The following is a 21,153-nucleotide window of genomic DNA, read 5'->3' as shown; positions in this document are numbered from 1 at the left end:
AGACAATTATCAGAACTCTTATGCGCCACCATTGTTGTTGCTTATGTATGTACAGTATGTGCCCTACTTTTCAAATGGAAATTTCGTATAATGGAAGCACTGGCGTGAACAGCAGTCCTCAGCCCTATTTCCACGGGATTACTATTGTCTGGGGACCTTGTGTGATTTAGAAATTACCCTCACACATCTGAGTTTTGTGTGGCGCATTCACACTGCTTTTACTCAAATTTACTGATATATCTTAACCCGGGGAGTTGGGTACCCGGTTGCGTGTGGAGGACGGCCAGGGCGAGGCCGCCGCACTGCACTTGGGTAGGGGTTCCGTATCTTTTTGGGCCAGGCCTGGTAGAGGTTACCAGAGGCGCATACCCTATCATCCCCGCCGTGGCCGTCAGCCCTCGGATGAAGCCGCGGAGAGCGTGTTGACCCGGGGACAGAGGTCTCAGGTTGGAAAAAATGAGGGATATGATCCCACATCCGTCCTTGCGAGAGGCATATAAAGGTGCACAGGGAACAAAAACCTAATATGACCCCGCCAAATCACAGACATGTTGATTTGCCTGGGACTAATATTAGCACAGGCTAATGTATTCCAAGCGTCATGGCGCATGAATATGGAGCGTCTACCCCAGTTCGTGTTACGCAAATGTAAAATTTCAAGCCAATAGGAATACTTGGAATTGATGGAGGTGATAAATATTCATGAAAAAGGACAAGTTTGTGAACAGGCAACACAGATTTTGAGTATGAAGAACTAAACATGTTACACACTGGACCTTTAATAATAATATATATTTGGTTGGCATTTAAAATTAGCGTATATAATGTATCAATGAACACTTTAAGAGAAGAGACATGTTATATAGAATGTCATCATCTGTATACAAATGTATACAGATGTGGAGTGGCAGAAATGAAAATATTTCTTTAGATAGTGAATAGAAGAGGACCGAGAATAGACCCTTGTGGGACACCTCAAGAAATTACTTTTCATGTCATGAAACTACTTCACAGTGAAATGGACTGTTCATCTAACTTCATCGTAAAAAGCCTAGTAAATATAGGGTTGTGAGTATCTGAGTATCTGTTTAATGTAGCAGTAATGTTTGTGGTTTGATGTGTTTAATTGCAGTGTGCGACCCAAACAAATGGACACATGCTTTTACCAACATCTAACGCACTATTTCTCGTGTAGAAAATTATGGTTTGAGTAATTACAATAGATAAAAGCACCGACCAAAACAATGCTATTCATTCTTTTTGTCATTAGTGATTACGTAAAATAAGAGTTTGTGTTTAATTTCATGATGTTATTTTATGATTCAGCATTAGATTTTGCACTCACTACTCACAGTGTGCAGACACACTAAACGAAATGTGCTTCCTCTTGAAATCTGATGGTTATCATCATGTGCTTGTACTGTTAAATCACCTATGCTCCAGTTTCTTTATGTTGACGGAATTCGAGATTATAAAAAGGTGATTTAAATCCCTGAATATGTAAACAGGACGGGTGATAAAAAAGGTGGAGATGGGACGAGGAGTGAGAGATGAGGATATTTAAAGACGATCAAAAAACAGCTGGAAAATAATAATCTTTTCCTCCTGTTACTGGATCTCTCATTCTACCTCTATCATTTTTCCATCCCCTTTGTCGTTTCTTCTTTCTCTCGCCTCCACAAACCGCCTCCACAGTCAAATTGATTTAAGTCTACCTCCTGAGGGGGGGGGTTACAGCGTGGGCGTGTATGTTGCATTTTGTGCATGTGCGTGTGTTTCCATCCGTCTGTAAATTCTGACTCTGGGGAAAACGCCTCGAACCGCGATTTGCAATTCAGCTCACAGAAAAACTTTGTTGAGATTTTATACTTGCGTTGAGATTTTATCCGTCAGAACTCTAGAAGCCTGTTTAACGCCAAAAACAATGTGTCTAAATTCTCTCATTAGACGAGCCGAACTCTCAGAGCTGCTGGAGGACTGCAGGGGGCTGCAAACTTGACACATGGAGGGGATGGGGGGGGGGGAAGCATTGGGGGCATTTACCTGGCATCGGCTTCGCTGTAGTACTCTCTAGCCACAATGTCTTCAAACAGCTCCCCTCCTGTCACCCTGAGAAATGTAAAGATAGGTTATATAAAATGATTTACATTATTTTACTCAGGCTGCACACACACACACACACACACACACACACACACACACACACACACACACACATACACACACACAGGAGGGGGATGTCCTCATTAGGGGGAAACCCCGGCTGCAGGATTCACTCCGACTGGGTTGCCATGGAGACTAGCTTCAGTGCGGGGGAGTGTTGAATCTGTGTGTGTGTGTGTGTGTGTGTGAAGCTGCAAGGATGGAGGTAGGGAGGAGGGGAGGAGTGTTATGTAATGGGGGGAACTGCCTTAGAAGCGAGGCGGGGATGAGGGGAAAAGAAGGAAAGAAGGAGAAGGAATGCGGATATATAAAGAAAGTAAGTCAAGAGGAGACAGATGCAGCGAGGGTTGAAGGGAGTAGAAAAATGAGGCATCAGGGGAGAGGGAGGAGGATGGAGGATGAAGGATGGAGGATGGAGGAGGAAAAAGGAGGGGAGAGCAGCACAGTGTGGCAGAGAAAGAGAAAAAGTAGAGGCAAGGAGGAAGGAAGGAAGGAAACAACTCACAGGTCAAAGAGGAGATAGTGGAAGCCTTCCTCTGAGATACTGTCATGGAGACGAACTGCGGGAAGAGAAAGAAAGAAATAGATAGAGGCATCTGACCTTTTATCTTTTTTAGAAAGGCACATATTTTCTTTTCATCTTCATCTAGCATTTGCTGTAATGCACACACAATATTTAGTGTTTACCCTAGGTTTGTGGAAGACAAGGATGCATGTTTTTGGCGGAGAGTTAAGAGTTAAAGGGCCCCTCGTTCAAGAAAATGTTTTGCTTTTTTTTTTTTTTTTTTTGCTTTTTTATTTCCCCTTCATTTTTTTCAGGCAGGTCATTTAGAACAGGTTCTTATTTGCAATGGCGGCCTGACAAATATGCAATTTCACATCATCATTGGACCAATATTATTACCATATCTGGGTCTAAAAGTTGATAAAAAAAAAAAACATATAGTAAGTAGATGATAAATAACACTCAAAAAGCTTAAACACAAAACTTGCTAGAGAAGTCCACTGGGGACTACAATCATGAGATCTGAGAAAAGTAGGGATGCACCAAATCCAGATTTTTGTGGTTCGGCCGAATACCGAATCCACTGGTTAAGGTTCTGCCGAATCCAAAACCGAATACCGAATCCTACTCCCATCCTCAGTCCATTAACACAGTAAACGTATTAATGAAGTACACAACGTCCACAGCAGTGTATTTTTCAAAGCTGGTAATGGTCGTCTGGTTAACACCAGTTTTTACCAGTGACTGTCCTTCCTTTACCGTACCTGAAGTTGCTGCATTCTGGCTGCTGTCTGTAGATTCCTTCATGCACAACTCGTATTCTTTCGGATGTTTAATACCAAATGTTGTAACAGCGGCCATGTTGTGTATAGTTTAGGGTCCTCGCCGCAACGAGACAAATCGGCATTGGAGATTGAACATGTGGCTGGACTTGAATGGCCTTCTTTTGACTGAAAGTTCTGCCAAACAACAACTTTTTCTGTCCCCAGAGTTCCATTTCCACTTTCTCACAGCCTACTGCATTGAACGCTCCACCTACGTAAACACCTTCCCGTAATCAACGGCGCCGTCACCACGGCGACCAGCGTAGCGCGCGGAGTGCAAACATAGGGTTTGGTTCGGTGGAAAAACATTCTAAGTCAAAAAGCCCAATATTTGGCCGAATCCGAAGCCGAATCCTGGAGAAAAGTAATTTAATTTGATGCTATCATTGATTTTACATTCATTCAACATAGTTGCTGCACTAAGGCTTTATAATGGTAGGGACAACCCTGCTTTATTCATTTAGTCTTTTGAGTCAAGGCTGGTGATATTCTACATTCTTCTTGTTGTGAACAAACCGTGAAAAGACTAAACCCAACAAGGATTTGATTCTACTAACAAGCAGTATTGTCTGTGTTGCATAAAGGGTGAGTCACACCTGCATTTTAAACTTCACAGCAATTTAAGTTGGTCAAAATAAAATATACCCTGCAGCGGAGTAAGTTCTTTTCAGTTATTTTTGTATGAAATGTGTCAATTATTTTTTATTATCGATAAATCTGCAGATTCCTTTTTCAATTAAATCTTACAAAAAACATGACAAAAACAATTATTTAATTATCGAAATAGTTGCTGATTTCACTTTCTGTCAATCAACTAAACACATTTGTTTAAAGTGCTCATATTATGCTTTTTGGCTTTATTGTGTTATTTTTTTTTTTTGTGCACGTTATAAGTTTACAAAGTGAAAAAGCCCAAAGTCCCCCCCAAAGGGACTTACCATCTCCAACAGAAAACACTGTTCACCAACTGCTCCAAACAGCTCTATTGTAGTCCAGTCTTTACTTCAGAGACAGACATGGTCACTTTGGAACACGTTATAATGCTCGCCTAGCTGCTAGCATGGCACGCCCTCATACTCTGCTTCTGACTGGCTAGTAGTCCTTACCTAGCTACTGTCAGGGCACGCCCTCATACTCTGCTTCTGACTGGCTAGTAGTCCTTACCTAGCTACTGTCAGGGCACGCCCTCATACTCTGCTTCTGACTGGCTAGTAGTCCTTACCTAGCTACTGTCAGGGCACGCCCTCATACTCTGCTTCTGACTGGCTAGTAGTCCTTACCTAGCTACTGTCAGGGCACGCCCTCATACTCTGCTTCTGACTGGTTAGTAGTCCTTACCTAGGTACTGTCAGGGCACGCCCTCATACTCTGCTTCTGACTGGCTAGTAGTCCTTACCTAGCTACTGTCAGGGCACGCCCTCATACTCTGCTTCTGACTGGTTAGTAGTCCTTACCTAGGTACTGTCAGGGCACGCCCTCATACTCTGCTTCTGACTGGCTAGTAGTCCTTACCTAGGTACTGCACCCGTGCGACTCCCAACAAAGATGGAACAGAAGCGAGATGCCTCACTCTGTAGCTAAAACAGAGAGCTCAACACACAGGGTGAAAAGAGGAGCTGCAGCAATGTGCAGTACACCAAAAATATGGTGTTTTCTGAAAATTAAACCACATAAACCTATTCTGGTACAACCTCTAAATACAATTATGAACCTGAAAATATGCATAATATGAGCACTGTAACACAACCTATGACAAGTTTCTAAAAAGAGTTAAGAACCCACATATATATCATTTAAATCTAATCTAAATGTGTGATTTCTAAAGAGGAAATACGTGAAAGGGTCTCACCGATGTTGGAGTGCTTGAGCAATCTGCAGATCCTGGCTTCTCTCTCCAGTTTCTGATGGTCTATAAGACAGTCAGACTTTAGGATTTACAACATCTCATTATTATTCACACAAACCAGAGAAAGAAGAAGCCGCAGGGAGACGTTACAGGAGGATAGAGTTACTCTTTTATTCTTTACAAAGAAATGTATCGCTATGAAAACCTCTTTTTTTTAGTTTAAACAGTTTAAGGTGGGAACTTTTCTCAAGGGGATTGACAAGGAGTTTAGACACACACACACACAAACACACACACACACACACACAAACACACAGACACACACGATTTTCCTACACAGATGACATCAGCCAGAGGGCTACATCTGTCCCAGATGTCCATCTCACCTCTCGTCCAGATAGAGTAGAGGAGAGGAGGAAGAGAAGGAGGAGAGGAGAGGTGAGGAGACAAGAGAACAGGGAAACAAGATAAGAAGAAAGGACGCAGAGGAGAGGAAAGGAAATGGGGGAGAAGAGGAAGAGGAAGAAGGAGGGAAGGAAGATGACATGTGATGTGAGAAGAGGAAACAAAAGGAGGTTAGGAGCTTAGGAGGTAAGGTGACAAGAGAATTAAGATATGATTGGAGGAGAGAAGAAGGGATGAAAGGAAATGGGGAGAAGAGGACGACGAAGAGGGGAGAGGAGGGTAAAGGAAATGAGTGGAGGAGAAATGAGGAGAGGAAAATAAGAGGATGAAACAAGAGAGAAGAGGAGTGGAGGAGACCAGGGGGAAAGGAAATGAGAAGAGAAATGAGGAGAAAGAGGAAACAAGAGGAAAGGAGAGAGGAGGAAAACAGAGGAGAAAAGAAAAGAAAAGGAGAGAGAAGAAAAAGAAAAGTAGAAAAGACTCCAGGAAAACGTGATTATGCGATCTCATAATTCAATGCATAATCAGCCAAAGAAAAAAACGCAGTTTTTGCAAGTTCCCGCAATTCCATCGCATAAAATTGCATAAATATCCCGCATATTCCATCGCATTTTTTAAGAAAACGTGCCGCATAATCAAGCATTTTTGCCCCGCAACAATCACAAAAAAACTTTGCATTTTTCTGGAAGGACTGGAAGGAGGAGAGGAGAGGAGATCCAGTTAAGCGGAGCCCTGATTCAATTCAATTCAATTTTATTTATAGTATCAAATCATAATAAGAGTTATCTCGAGACACTTTACATATAGAGTAGGTCTAGACCACACTCTATAATTTACAAAGCCCCAACAATTCCAATAATTCCCCCAAGAGCAAGCATTAGCAGTGGCTATTGCGACAGTGGCGAGGAGAAACTCCCTTTTAGGAAGAAACCTCGGCAGATCCAGTGAAGAAGTGAATTCGATCCACGTGTCAGTTTTCTGTCTGGTTTTTTCGTGACTGACAGCTCTGCAGTTACAGTCCTGCAGGTCTGACACAGACCTCCGATCTGCGTCAATCATGTCCGACCCAAAACGGCCGAGTGATCTGACCTCCTGAACAGACTAATAATAAAGGTGGCGTGAGACTGATGCTACAATCGTCCCACTCATGATCTCATTAGTTTGCTGTAATCACACCACTGTTGCTATTTTTGGATGATTTCTGGGGCCATCTTTTTACAGTTTTCTTTAAATCGTTTTACATTTGATCAGAATTACATAAGAAAACAAAGACAGGATGACATAATTATGGACCAGTGCTAGTCATTTGTTTGTGACGAGTAATGTTCCCACTTTTCATGCTGTGCTGAGGAATTTTATGTACAAATTTAGGTGCCGAATAAACAGAGTCAAAGAATACAATTTTAACTGCCTTAACTAACCCTGCACTTAGTGATACCAGATTTACTTCCAAACTCTAGAAACACTGGCACACGCATTTGCATATGTTCTAAGTATTGTGTATAACTATCTTTGTGTCTGTGTGTGTATGTATGTATGTATGTAGGTATGTATGTTTTGTATTATGTGATAGACAGTATGTCTGTATGTTTTTGTGTTTTATGTTTGAGTGTACCCTTCTGTTTGTAATATGTTATTTGTACTTTTATATCTGGACCTTGAGTCTGTAAATAAAGTTATATATATATAATGTTTTATGTCTAAAACGCTACAAATAGCACGACAAAGGGGGACACTATTTGCATATTCTGTCACTACCATCTCAACAATCCATAGTACTCTAAATCTGCTCTTGCTGTAGGTTCATCTGACTGAAGCCGTCATCTTCCTCAGAGGAGGAACAGACGTGAAAGCTTCACACCACTGCGATCAAACACTCGCTAAAATATGCTAATGTGAGCTTTCAGATCTGGGACATACACACACATACACATGACGATGAAGCCCCCCCACGATGCCTCTCTGCTACTTCATATCCTTACGTGCCACTGGAAAACTCACACACACACACACACACACACACACACACACTAGGGCTGCACAATATATATATATTTTTTATCGTCATTGCGATATCAACTGGCGCAATATAGATATTGCGAAAGGTTGCGACATATCGCAGAAGTCATTACGAGATTTTTTGTAAAATATCAGTAGAGAATTGCAACTTTAAAGTGTAACTGTCATTTCTTTTTTTTTAGTGGAGCCATGTTATTAAAAGGCCTGTTTAATAAAAGAATGTTAAAAATTATTTCCTTTTAATTGTTTGAAATTCAACAAATTCAACAAGCGATTTGTTCTATTGTAGAAGAATACTGAAAGCAGCAGAAATGCAGAATTGAGTACACTTTAATATCTGTTAATTTATCGCAAGTAATATCGTTCTCGCAATATTCAACAACGTTATCGCGTATCGCATATTTTCCTCGTATCGTGCAGCCCTAACACACACACACACACACACACACACACACACACCGTTACAGGGTATCTGCTCATGTCTCTCTCTCTCACCTCTGGCCGAAAGCTTTTTGGTGTTGATGATTTTGGCGGCGTACTCTTGGCCTGTGCAGAGTTTGACACAGCGGCGCACCACTGAAAAGGCCCCCCTGGGAAACAAAGACAGGGGACAGGAAGAGGAGACGGGTCAGCTGCCATATAAGCTTTGTCAGCATCAAAGGGGCGTCTCGGCTATCAGATTGACCTCCTAGTCGTCCTGGACTCCTCTCTGCTTTCAGACCACCCTGATCTGAATGCCTGATGTATATGAATCCAGCAAGCCACCAGTGGAGGAAGAAGTACTCAGATCTATATTTTGTAAAATAAGTAATAACACATTGTACAGTATAAATACTCTATTACAAGTAAAAGCTCTGCATTTAAAATTGACTAAAAAGTACAAAAGTATCAGCATCAACATACATTACAAGTACCAAAAGTTAAAGTGCTTGTTCTTTTGGGCCTGATGTACATCCAACAAGCCACCAGTGGCCAAAGAAGGTGTCTTATCAATATTTTTTATTAATAATCTGCAAAGTAACTTGAGATATGCTATCAAATACATGTAGTGAGGTATAAGTGTAAGAATTTAACACTTCAATGCATGTAAAGAATTTCACTTTTGAAGCATTTTTGCCAACAAATCTGCGTAGAACTGGTTATAAATAAATAAAAAAGCAGACTACAATGTACAAAGTGTACACTTTTCAACAACATTCAGTCCACTTTTCACAGACAGCTCAAAATCTTTTTCTGAGCTGTGTGCAAAAAATAAAAGTCATATTTAGGGTTTGGGGTATCTAGGCAGAGGGTATCTGCGGGACATTTCGGCCAAGCTTACGGGACTGCGAGGCCCTGTGGTGCGGTTCTCCGAAACGGACGTAAGAGGCAAGAGAAGCATCATGTGACTCTAGTTAGCAGCAGTTGACGTTAGCCTACTGTTATAGCCTACCGTTATAGCCTACCATTAGCTACTAGCTAGCTTAACGTTAAAATGGTGAAAGCTAAACAGTCTAAAGTGTGGCTGTATTTCACTCAAGAGGATTCCAACACCAGGCAGAAGAAACAGTGTACCCTAGCTGCACTTTTCGAGACACCATACACCATGGACGTATTAAAAGACCACCGATGGAGTCTGATATGTCGGACAAACAGAACACCGTTGACGGAAGGCATGACCTGCCCTAATCTGTCTCTGATTGGCTAGTACTCATCACCTTCGTTGGTTGGATTGGTTAGGTTTAGGCATGAGGAGTAAGATTGGTTATGGTTAGGTTAAGAATACAAGGGTAAACCAATTAGAGGCAGAGAAGGGCGGGTCATGCCTTTGCCATCACAGGACTTTCGCTGCGTTCCAGGTAACCCGTAACTCGTGTTTTCACAACCTTCTAGCGGTGAAAGTGCACTGGAACGGCAGTCAAACCCGTAACTTACTACCCGTGACTACTTTTTGATGTCACACACACACATAAACAACAATGGCAACCCCTGTTGATGCTGTACAGATGCTGGTGAAAAATAGCAATAAATAGACATAAATAGGCAATGTAAAGTAATTCCGCTGACTAGAAATTGCTAGTATCAGCTAGCGCTAGCTAACAGCGTTAGGTACCCGTCTAGTGGTTCCCCTCTTTGTTGTGTAACAGTATTCGTATGTATTTTTTATTTATTTATTTAAATATACTATATGGCATTGTAGCTGGCATGCCGACAATGGGCCGAACAGGAACCGCTAAAGACTGAGCGATCTGCCTTCACAAGCGGATAGATATGTTTCCTGGCCGAAATTCCCCTTTCACAGCATCGTACGTTTCCGATTTCTATTAGGTTATGCATTTCTTCTGATTACAATGTAATAAATCATGGAGTTTGATGATTTAAATCATAAGCTATGAGTAATTCCTGCTGGGTTTAACGTTAGCTACTGTAGTTAGCCCAGCTGTGGAGGTCGGACAGAAGAATCCAAAAGACTGCGTCAAAACCAATTTCAGACCCTAGTTAGAATAACTTCCACAAAGAAATACAACAAAATATGCAGCATAAATGAATGTTAATAGCAACAACCACTTATATAAAGTGTCATCTATGCTACAGCGGCCACAGTCAGCCACATTCTTCTCTTCTTCACGACTTATAATAATCTCAGCGATGTGAGTTTCAACAGACTATTAGAGGAAGAGAAAGCAGCATTTCGAGGAGAGGAAGTGTAAGTGTGTGTGTGCTGGAGTTTTAAGGGGCCATTTCTTATCAAACCCAACAGAGACAAACAGAAATAACCACCTCTGTCATTTCTCCGAGCTAATTTTATCTCACCTCGGTATTGTTACGCAATGAAACACACTCACAGTGCCCGCACCAGCACTCCAATATGCATGCATTATGAGGCGAACCGGGTGAGTAAGCGTGACACTTGCTGGCACTCCTGCCGTGTGCTAGAAGCGGAAGCAGAGCTTCGACATGACAGCTTACCTGCAGGGCACATGGGAGTCAGGAGGATCTGGATCAGACGCTCTAATCTAATCTTTTAGATTCTTTTGTTTATTAGTAGACAAAACATTTCGGGAATAGCCATTGAGCCAAAAACAAATATATGTAGCGTAATTTATCTGGGGGAAAAAAAACACATTAGTATTAGAGATGAGAGTGAAAGTTAATCTTTTATCTTGTAAATGTAGTAGCAACTAACAATATAATGATATTTGTAACTCAACGTCTGCTTTCCCCAGAGCTTTACATCACATGAAAACTTTGCCGTGATATGTGGTTAAAAGCTGATGGACAGTGAGTCTAGTTATATATAATAACTGATGTTCCGATACCGTGTCACTCCCATCGCGTAAAATGCGGACGCTTGGTCAGGTGCCTTTGGCGTTGTTATCGACGCTAAAAGTCCTTTAGTGTCAGATCTAAACGCACTTGGTCGGGAATATTGGCGTCACTTTTGATGCAGTTAGGTTAAGGAAAAGGTCGTGGGTGGACTTACGTTTCCATGACACACGAAGAAAAGAAAAATAGGACAGTTTGGTTTAGGAAAAGAAGAATGGGACGGTTGGGTTTAGGAAAAGAAGAACGGGACAGTTGGGTTTAGTAAAAGAACAACAGGACAGTTGGGTTTAGGTAAAGAAGAACGGGACAGTTGGGTTTAGGTAAAGAAGAACAGGACAGTTGGGTTTAGATAAAGAAGAACGGGACAGTTGGGTTTAGGAAAAGAAGAACGGGACAGTTGGGTTTAGTAAAAGAAGAACAGGACAGTTGGGTTTAGGTAAAGAAGAACAGGACAGTTGGGTTTAGGAAGAGAAGAACGGGACGGTTGGGTTTAGGTAAAGAAGAACAGGACAGTTGGGTTTAGATAAAGAAGAACGGGACGGTTGGGTTTAGGTAAAGAAGAACAGGACAGTTGGGTTTAGGAAAAGAAGAACGGGACAGTTGGGTTTAGTAAAAGAAGAACAGGACAGTTGGGTTTAGATAAAGAAGAACGGGACAGTTGGGTTTAGATAAAGAAGAACGGGACAGTTGGGTTTAGTAAAAGAAGAACAGGACAGTTGGGTTTAGATAAAGAAGAACGGGACAGTTGGGTTTAGATAAAGAAGAACGGGACGGTTGGGTTTAGGAAAAGAAGAACGGGACAGTTGGGTTTAGTAAAAGAAGAACAGGACAGTTGGGTTTAGGTAAAGAAGAACAGGACAGTTGGGTTTAGGAAGAGAAGAACGGGACGGTTGGGTTAAGTAAAAGAAGAACAGGACAGTTGGGTTTAGGTAAAGAAGAACGGGACAGTTGGGTTCAGGTAAAGAAGAACAGGACAGTTGGGTTTAGGAAAAGAAGAACGGGACAGTTGGGTTTAGTAAAAGAAGAACAGGACAGTTGGGTTTAGGTAAAGAAGAACGGGACAGTTGGGTTTAGGTAAAGAAGAACAGGACAGTTGGGTTTAGATAAAGAAGAACGGGACAGTTGGGTTTAGGTAAAGAAGAACGCGACAGTTGGGTTAAGGAAAAGAACAACGCGACAGTTGGGTTTAGGTAAAGAAGAACGGGACAGTTGGGTTTAGGTAAAGAAGAACGGGACAGTTGGGTTTAGGAAAAGAAGAACGGGACAGTTGGGTTTAGGTAAAGAAGAACAGGACAGTTGGGTTTAGGTAAAGAAGAACGGGACAGTTGGGTTTAGGTAAAGAAGAACAGGACAGTTGGGTTTAGGTAAAGAAGAACGGGACAGTTGGGTTTAGGTAAAGAAGAACGGGACAGTTGGGTTAAGGAAAAGAAGAACGGGACAGTTGGGTTTAGGAAAGAAGAACAGGACAGTTGGGTTTAAGTAAAAAACGGGACAGTTGGGTTTAGGAGAAGAAGAACGGGACAGTTGGGTTTAGGTAAAGAAGAACGGGACAGTTGGGTTTAGGTAAAGAAGAACGGGACAGTTGGGTTTAGGAGAAGAAGAAAGGGACAGTTGGGTTTAGGAGAAGAAGAACAGTTGGGTGGGGGGGGGGGGGGGGGGGGGGGTTGGGGGGGGGGGAGGGGGAGAGGGGGGGGGGTTGGGGGGAGGGAGAGGGGGGGGGGGGTTTGGGGGGGGGGGGGAGGGGGGGGTTGGTTTTTGGGGGAGGAGGAGTGGTTCCTGGGTGAAAGTCCTGTGTTGTCTGATGCAGATTTTCGGGCTTTCATACTACTCGCTACCGTAGTTGCTCTTAGTGCTATGTCATCTTCAAACGCCGTGTAGCTGCTGCTCTCCCTGGCGTGTTCGACACACCCGCTGAAGGGCGTTTTTTACATCATATCTGACAGCCACTGCCCAAACGTCCGTATTTTACGAATTCGGAGTGAAAACAGGTTGACCGATACCAGCAGAGAAAAAAAGCCTCCGATACTGCCTAAAACGCTGGTATCGCTATCGGCGAGTACTGGAGTTTATGCACCGATTCGATACCATGTAATTTAGCCCAGAAGAAAATCTACGTTAAAGTAGTTTATATCTGTTAGATTTTAGCTATGACTCGCTGTCAAACTGGATAATAACAAAAAGTTCTATGGCGTTCATCGTTTGTACAGGGATAGTAGTATACAGCTGTTATACATCATATCACATCCATACAGAGATAGTAGTATACAGCTGTTATATATCATATCACATCCATACAGAGATAGTAGTATACAGCTGTTATACATCATATCACATCCATACAGGGATAGTAGTATACAGCTGTTATACATCATATCACATCCAAAAAAGGGATAGTAGTATACAGCTGTTATACATCATATCACATCCATACAGAGATAGTAGTATACAGCTGTTATATATCATATCACATCCAAAAAAGGGATAGTAGTATACAGCTGTTATACATCATATCACATCCATACAGAGATAGTAGTATACAGCTGTTATACATCATATCACATCCATACAGAGATAGTAGTATACAGCTGTTATATATCATATCACATCCATACAGAGATAGTAGTATACAGCTGTTATACATCATATCACATCCATACAGGGATAGTAGTATACAGCTGTTATACATCATATCACATCCATACAGGGATAGTAGTATACAGCTGTTATACATCATATCACATCCATACAGAGATAGTAGTATACAGCTGTTATATATCATATCACATCCATACAGGGATAGTAGTATACAGCTGTTATACATCATATCACATCCATACAGGATAGTAGTATACAGCTGTTATACATCATATCACATCCATACAGAGATAGTAGTATACAGCTGTTATATATCATATCACATCCATACAGGGATAGTAGTATACAGCTGTTATACATCATATCACATCCATACAGGGATAGTAGTATACAGCTGTTATATATCATATCACATCCATACAGAGATAGTAGTATACAGCTGTCATACATCATATCACATCCATACAGGGATAGTAGTATACAGCTGTTATACATCATATCACATCCATACAGGGATAGTAGTATACAGCTGTTATATATCATATCACATCCATACAGAGATAGTAGTATACAGCTGTTATATATCATATCACATCCATACAGGGATAGTAGTATACAGCTGTTATACATCATATCACATCCATACAGGGATAGTAGTATACAGCTGTTATACATCATATCACATCCATACAGGGATAGTAGTATACAGCTGTTATACATCATATCACATCCATACAGAGATAGTAGTATACAGCTGTTATACATCATATCACATCCATACAGGGATAGTAGTATACAGCTGTTATACATCATATCACATCCATACAGAGATAGTAGTATACAGCTGTTATATATCATATCACATCCATACAGGGATAGTAGTATACAGCTGTTATACATCATATCACATCCATACAGAGATAGTAGTATACAGCTGTTATACATCATATCACATCCATACAGGGATAGTAGTATACAGCTGTTATACATCATATCACATCCATACAGAGATAGTAGTATACAGCTGTTATACATCATATCACATCCATACAGGGATAGTAGTATACAGCTGTTATACATCATATCACATCCATACAGAGATAGTAGTATACAGCTGTTATACATCATATCACATCCATACAGGGATAGTAGTATACAGCTGTTAAAACATTATAAAATGTGTATTTTTTTAACACACTGGTATCGGATCGGTCCTCTGTATCGGCCGATACGCAAGTTTAGGTATCGTAATCGGGGAAGGCAATAATAAAAATGGTATCGGAACATCTCTAATTATAACGTAATCTTTTTTATGTTTAAAAGCGTAACTCTCGCCAAAATGCAACCTAGAGTCTTTTTGTGAATGTACCCGAGTCAAACTTTCGTTTAAAAGCATATTTAGGACGGAAGCGCCACTTTTAAGATTTACCGTATTTTCGTTTTCGGTCAAATGGCCTTTAGAATGGGAGTGCTAGGGGCACTACTATGATCGCATCAAAATCGTTATTTTTATTTAGGTATCGGACTCGGGGAAGGCAAAAATAAAAATGCTATCGGAACATCTCTAATTCTAACGTACTCTTGTTTATGTTTTAAGTTACCCTCTTTCAGCGCGCTTTGGAGGAAGGTCTGGCAAAGCGAGACTAGCGAAAACACCAACACGGTGATTTCAGTTCTTCTGGCTGATTAGACCTCTGCTCAGGTTGAAGGTGGGCCGAAGCTTTGATAGGAATTTATTAGGTCACAAATCGTTTCTGCCAATAATGACACATTAATGACAGAAAGATACTGAATGATAAAGGTATAATTTGTCCCGTCCTAACAGGTGAAACAATCAATCATTCTATACGCACCCACACAGTCCTGGGAGGAGGTCGAATCAGACAGGTTAACTTGAAACACCCGTGTGGGTGTTCAGGGCCTTTAAACTGTCCATTGTGAAAAATAAAAAATTGGTAGAACATTATCTGTAAGAATTCATTCATTCATTTAAAAATAAAAAAAGACCCCAAACTTTAGTCGACTAATTATTTCATTTTCAATTTTTATTTATAGTGTCGAGTCATTACAGAAGTTATCAGCGAGGGGCAACGCGCTACTCAGCAGCATCTCTTTTGTCCCCCCCCCCCCCCCCCCACCCACAACACCATAAAAACACACATAAAACACACACAAAAAAGCCGCAAACGCAGCCGAGCTACAGACTAAAGAAACATCCAAATAAATCCTCCACATTAGAGCTGAAACCATCCACAGCACTGAACTGAACTGTGGAATAAATGTTCCTGTGAGCCACAGAGATCCTCTCTGCCCACGCACAACCTGACAGAGACATTGAGTCCACTTTGCATCTGCCCACTGTGGCACCCAAAGCCTCTTCAGTCTCTCTCAATTTGTCTGCACGCTATTAGAGAGGGCACAACCCCCACCCCCCAATAAACAAATCTCTCTCTCTTTTTTTAATCACAACACACACCTCATTAGATAAGCGGTAGATCAGCTGCAGCAGCATTATTCTCTCACTTCTCTACTAAGCTAAGTGCCACTGTGATTAAAGCCAGCTGATGATGAGGGAGCTTAATGCCAACACATCAGCTTTTCTCCCTGATATTAGGCCACTTTGTCCCTAATTAGCCTCTGGGCAGAGAGAGAGAAGGGGAGGAGGAGGAGGAGGAGGAGGAGGGGTGTTCCCAGAAGTGTTCCCAAGCTCATGCAGCCCCATCTTCATGCAAAAATCGAACTGCATTTTTGAGAAGTCTAATGGTGAAGGATACAAAAAAATAAAATAAAAGCCATGCATTAAGAAATGGTCATAATTTAGGGTTTTGGAGAGATGCGGGAGAGCTCCGGGTCAGCGTGCGTTTTGTTTTGGATGGATGGAGATGGAGATGGAGATGGAGATGCGTCCATCTCCGCAGATGTGCAGAGCTCCATCTCTCCTCCGATTCTAGGACACGCATGCAGGGTCAGGCTGCATGCAGGGTGGGGGGACACTCAGAAAAGAAATAATGTATGGGCAGCTTACTTGCCAAGCTCCTCGTACAGCTGGTATTCATCTGTAAAACGCGTACAAGTTGTCGTTGCCATGATGTCTCCCCTCCTCGGACGGGTGCGGGTGCCGAGTCCGAAAATGCACTGTGCGTCGGTCGCTGCAGACGGGAGGACTTCCTCGGGTTTCTCTGTCTCCGCCCACCTTTAAACCTCCGGACGGCTGAGTGGTTCAGCTGCAGCCCGGCACACAAACACACACACGCGCACACACCCACCCACACACACAAACACAGGGTTCCGGCTCGGACGGTCGGCAGTGGGCTCTCCCCTTCCGAGGATGGACTCTTTAAATACCAAACAAACTGGTAATGTGAGCTCACACATGACGTGTTCCCTCTGGGTGATGTGGAAATTAAGCTAAAGTGAAATCAAAGGCTGATTGAGGGTTGTGGGGGAGCCGAGCATTTTGATTACACATTATAGGCTATTATATAAATCATATAATGAAGAGAAGCCTGCAGCCGATAATGAAATCCATTCACTTGTCTGAATCTATTTATAGACTCGGTGAATCAAAAGCTGCAAAGAACATTTAGTTATTTTTCTTTTCAGTGCAATTCAGTGAGTGCAAAGGACTTTTTTTTTTTTTTGCATCTTTATGTTAGGCCTACTTTTAACGAACAAAAGAAAAACACACACAATTGTTTAGTTTAGGCGGATCAACCGGTCAGGGGCCCCTGCACACTAATATACCACTATTATTCCGAATTTGATACAGGTCATGTAAACAGCATATTATAGTAGTTAAATATTCCAAATCAGGCCTTTTCCTAAATATAACATTTTCTGATTAAGACGTGTGCGATATGTCGGTATTATTCTGGTTTTAGAAGCATTCTTTGGGCATGTAAACAGCGCATTCAGAATCTGTGTCTCAATCGGGGGTTTTACTGCAGTTTGTGACAGTTTACGGCCTCTTGAGTGGTTACGGTCGGCTCAGTGCGTTGCTATGGTTGCTGTATACATCCATGATGCGAACCAACAGTCGGCAGGGCTGCGCTATGCATGGCCAACAGGAAAGAAGATTTAAAGTGCTCATATTATGCTCATTTTCAGGTTCATAATTGTATTTAGAGGTTATATCAGAATAGGTTTACATGGTTTAATTTTCAAAAAACTCCATATTTTTGTTGTACTGCACATTGCTGCAGCTCCTCTTTTCACCCTGTGTGTTGAGCTCTCTGTTTTAGCGACAGAGTGAAACCTCTCACTTTGTTGGGAGTCGCACATCAGTACCTCGGTAAGGACTACTAGCCAGTCAGAAGCAGAGTATGAGGGCGTGCTCTGACAGTACCTAGGTAAGGACCAGGGTTCTAAATTAGCACCGTTTACCAGCCAAATGCTGGTGAAATATGCAAGTGGCTGGTAGATTGGCTTCACTCACCAGCCAAAAAACCCAATGGTAATCTATTGAATGGCTGGTAATATTTGAACATTCACTAGCCATTTGGCTGGTAGACGAAAAAGTTAATTTTGAAGCCTGGTAAGGACTACTAGCCAGTCAGAAGCAGAGAATAAGGGCGTGTCCTGACAGTACCTAGATAAGGACTACTAGCCAGTCAGAAGCAGAGTATGAGGGCGTGCCCTGACAGTACCTAGGTAAGGACTACTAGCCAGTCAGAAGCAGAGAATAAGGGCGTGTCCTGACAGTACCTAGATAAGGACTACTAGCCAGTCAGAAGCAGAGTATGAGGGCGTGCCCTGACAGTACCTAGGTAAGGACTACTAGCCAGTCAGAAGCAGAGTATGAGGGAGAGCCCTGACAGTAGCTAGGTAAGGACTACTAGCCAGTCAGAAGCAGAGTATGAGGGCGAGCCCTGACAGTAGCTAGGTAAGGACTACTAGCCATTCAGAAGCAGAGTATGAGGGCGTGTCCTGACAGTACCTAGGTAAGGACTACCAACCAGTCAGAAGCAGAGTATGAGAGCGTGCCCTGACAGTAGCTAGGTAAGGACTACTAGCCAGTCAGAAGCAGAGTATGAGAGCGTGCCCTGACAGTAGCTAGGTAAGGACTACTAGCCAGTCAGAAGCAGAGTTTGAGGGCGTGCCCTGACAGTACCTAGGTAAGGACTACTAGCCAGTCAGAAGCAGAGTATGAGAGCGTGCCCTGACAGTAGCTAGGTAAGGACTACTAGCCAGTCAGAAGCAGAGTTTGAGGGCGGGCCCTGACAGTACCTAGGTAAGGACTACTAGCCAGTCAGAAGCAGAGTATGAGGGCGTGCTCTGACAGTACCTAGGTAAGGACTACTAGCCAGTCAGAAGCAGAGTATGAGGGCGTGCCCTGACAGTAGCTAGGTAAGGACTACTAGCCAGTCAGAAGCAGAGTATGAGGGTGTACCATGCTAGCAGCTAGGTGAGCATTATAACGTCTGTCTCTGAAGTAAAGGCTGGACTACAATAGAGCTGTTTGGAGCAGTTGGTGAACAGTGTTTTCTGTTGGAGATGGTAAGTCCCTTTGGGGGGGACTTTGGGCTTTTTCACTTTATAAACCTATAACGTGCACAAAAAAAGATACATAACACAATAAAGGAAAGGAGAAAAAGCCAAGAAGCATAATATGAGCACTTCAAAAATTTTGTTGGGCTTATTTATTTCAACCATGTGAGCTACCAGGCTGCCCAAAAGCACACCTACTTTTAAACGTTATGAAAAACTTGTATTATGCACAAACATCGCAACGCCGACCATTTCAAAAAGGGGGTTTAAGGAATGAAAGACAGAGGCTGTGTTTGCACACGGTCCAACAAGTCCGCCACCCTTTAGGACGGGGAACTGAAGCCGTTATCTCTGCTCTCTTCAAAGCCTCCAGACTCCTTTGACAAAAACAGTGATTTTACCTCGCAGGAGTTGCTGCTCTACTGCTGCCTCCATCGGTTAGTTAGTTTGTGTTATCTTGTGACTTTGGTGGTTGGGAACTAATAAACTGACTAACTAACCGATGGAGGCAGCGGTAGAGCTGCAACTCCCATGTTCTGCGATTTAAAATTACTTGAATACAAAATGAATCCTTTAAAACACCAAAAGAAAGGGCTGTTTGACAGCAAGGTAAAGCGCTGAAAATATTCTAAATATAGCGTCCACTTATACTGATAGAGATGTTTTTAGGGGTCTAAAATGCATTTAGCTAGCCTGACAAGCCAGACCCACATCCAGATGTTGGGTCTGGGAACTCCCCATTGGCAGGGCTCAATCCGAGGGGGCGGGATAAACGGTTGTCTTTCAAATTCCCTCTGCACGCAATAGGATAGCGCTCCAACCAACCAGAGCAACGAAGAAGGAAGAGAAGCTGGTTGATAGATTAAACTTTAAACTCCAGACACATCTTCCTTTTTTTAAGAAGGACTTCAGTGCCGTTCTTTGTTCCTTTTCTCAAAGAAAAGCTGAACTCAAAGTCTTCCAAAGCCGAAGTAGCAGGGAACTCTGCCGTCATTATGTTAAGCCCCGCCCACCGACTCTATACACGATGTGATTGGCCTGACCAGAGTCTGGTTTTTCTAGCTCACAAGCCAACGGAGAGTTGCTAGACTGACCCTGGCTGAAAATTACATTTGCTGCCGCTAGGGGGTATGTCTAGATTTCTAGACTAGCAATTTGTTGCTGCCCCCCCCCGTCCACAGCAGGACATTAGCTTATCTTCCGTGTCTGTACTCCTGTCTGCTTCTCCAAACTGTTGTCGTGCTGACCGCGATCTACTGTAGCTAACACGCCGACTACGGAGAAGTAGCTTCTACAAACACACGAAGAAGTGAAGGAAGTGGAGGAACGCTTACTTTCAAAGTCAAGTACGAACATTTATGTTTATTTAACAAGTCTTTTATTTCACAAGTTTTGTGTTTAATTGCGAGACAGTCAAACAACAGTCGATCCGGACATCGAGTTGTTGCTACCCAGTCCTTTTCCATGTTGTTATATCGTCCATCTGCTATTCTTATTATGACCAATGGCAACATCCGAGACCAGAGTCTGAATAGGTAGCCAACAAACACCTTGAGACAGATGAAGAGGAGGTGAAAAAGATTTGTCTTTACCAAAGTCTTCAGGGTTGAAAGGGACCAACTCACCCAAGGAACAAGAAGTTGGTTTCCATCTACCTGTTGTTGAGAGCATATCCAATTTGCGCTTGCAAAAACACTGAACATTTGAAGGAAAAAAAACTTGATGAATCGCAAAAAACGTTTTTAAATTTGGCAGAAGTGGAAAAGCACTTAATCCAGAAAAACAAAGTGCAACAGAAACACTTAAATTAAGACTGAAGAGCTGAAAACATGAGATCTGTGTGGAGCAGAAATGTCATTTATTAAAAGGTCAGGTTTCCACATTGTTTCCTATCGTTTAAGGCATGGAAGTATTAGAACTGGTTGACTGACTCAAAGATGGTGCCCACAAATGTTTTCTAGCTTCTGTGTTTTACTTCGTACACACCAGCTGTTTAGCTCAAT

General features: G+C 42.3%; 1 protein-coding gene across 10 annotated transcripts in view; it reads right to left on the bottom strand.

Moving 5' to 3' along the window:
* LOC120545415 (calcium/calmodulin-dependent protein kinase type II subunit beta) overlaps positions 1 to 16,942 on the bottom strand; it is a 57,341-nt gene extending 40,399 nt beyond the window's left edge. For 6 of the 10 annotated variants that reach the window (XM_039779714.1, XM_039779716.1, XM_039779719.1 and 3 more), the window contains exons 1-5: positions 16,689 to 16,941; positions 8,258 to 8,352; positions 5,342 to 5,401; positions 2,669 to 2,723; positions 2,044 to 2,109 (exon numbers count right to left, since the gene is read on the bottom strand). In XM_039779714.1, the coding sequence (XP_039635648.1) occupies positions 2,044 to 2,109; positions 2,669 to 2,723; positions 5,342 to 5,401; positions 8,258 to 8,352; positions 16,689 to 16,750 (338 nt within the window). In that variant the 5' untranslated portion in view covers positions 16,751 to 16,941. Of the gene's footprint in view, positions 1 to 2,043; positions 2,110 to 2,668; positions 2,724 to 5,341; positions 5,402 to 8,257; positions 8,353 to 16,688 lie in introns of all 10 variants that reach the window. The other 4 variants (XM_039779712.1, XM_039779717.1, XM_039779711.1 and 1 more) reach the window with 2 other exon arrangements.
* Positions 16,943 to 21,153: the final 4,211 nt, after the last annotated feature.

Source organism: Perca fluviatilis, chromosome 17, assembly GCF_010015445.1.
Source record: "Perca fluviatilis chromosome 17, GENO_Pfluv_1.0, whole genome shotgun sequence".
NCBI lineage: Eukaryota > Metazoa > Chordata > Actinopteri > Perciformes > Percidae > Perca > Perca fluviatilis.
This window is presented reverse-complemented; position numbering and strand designations above follow the sequence as displayed.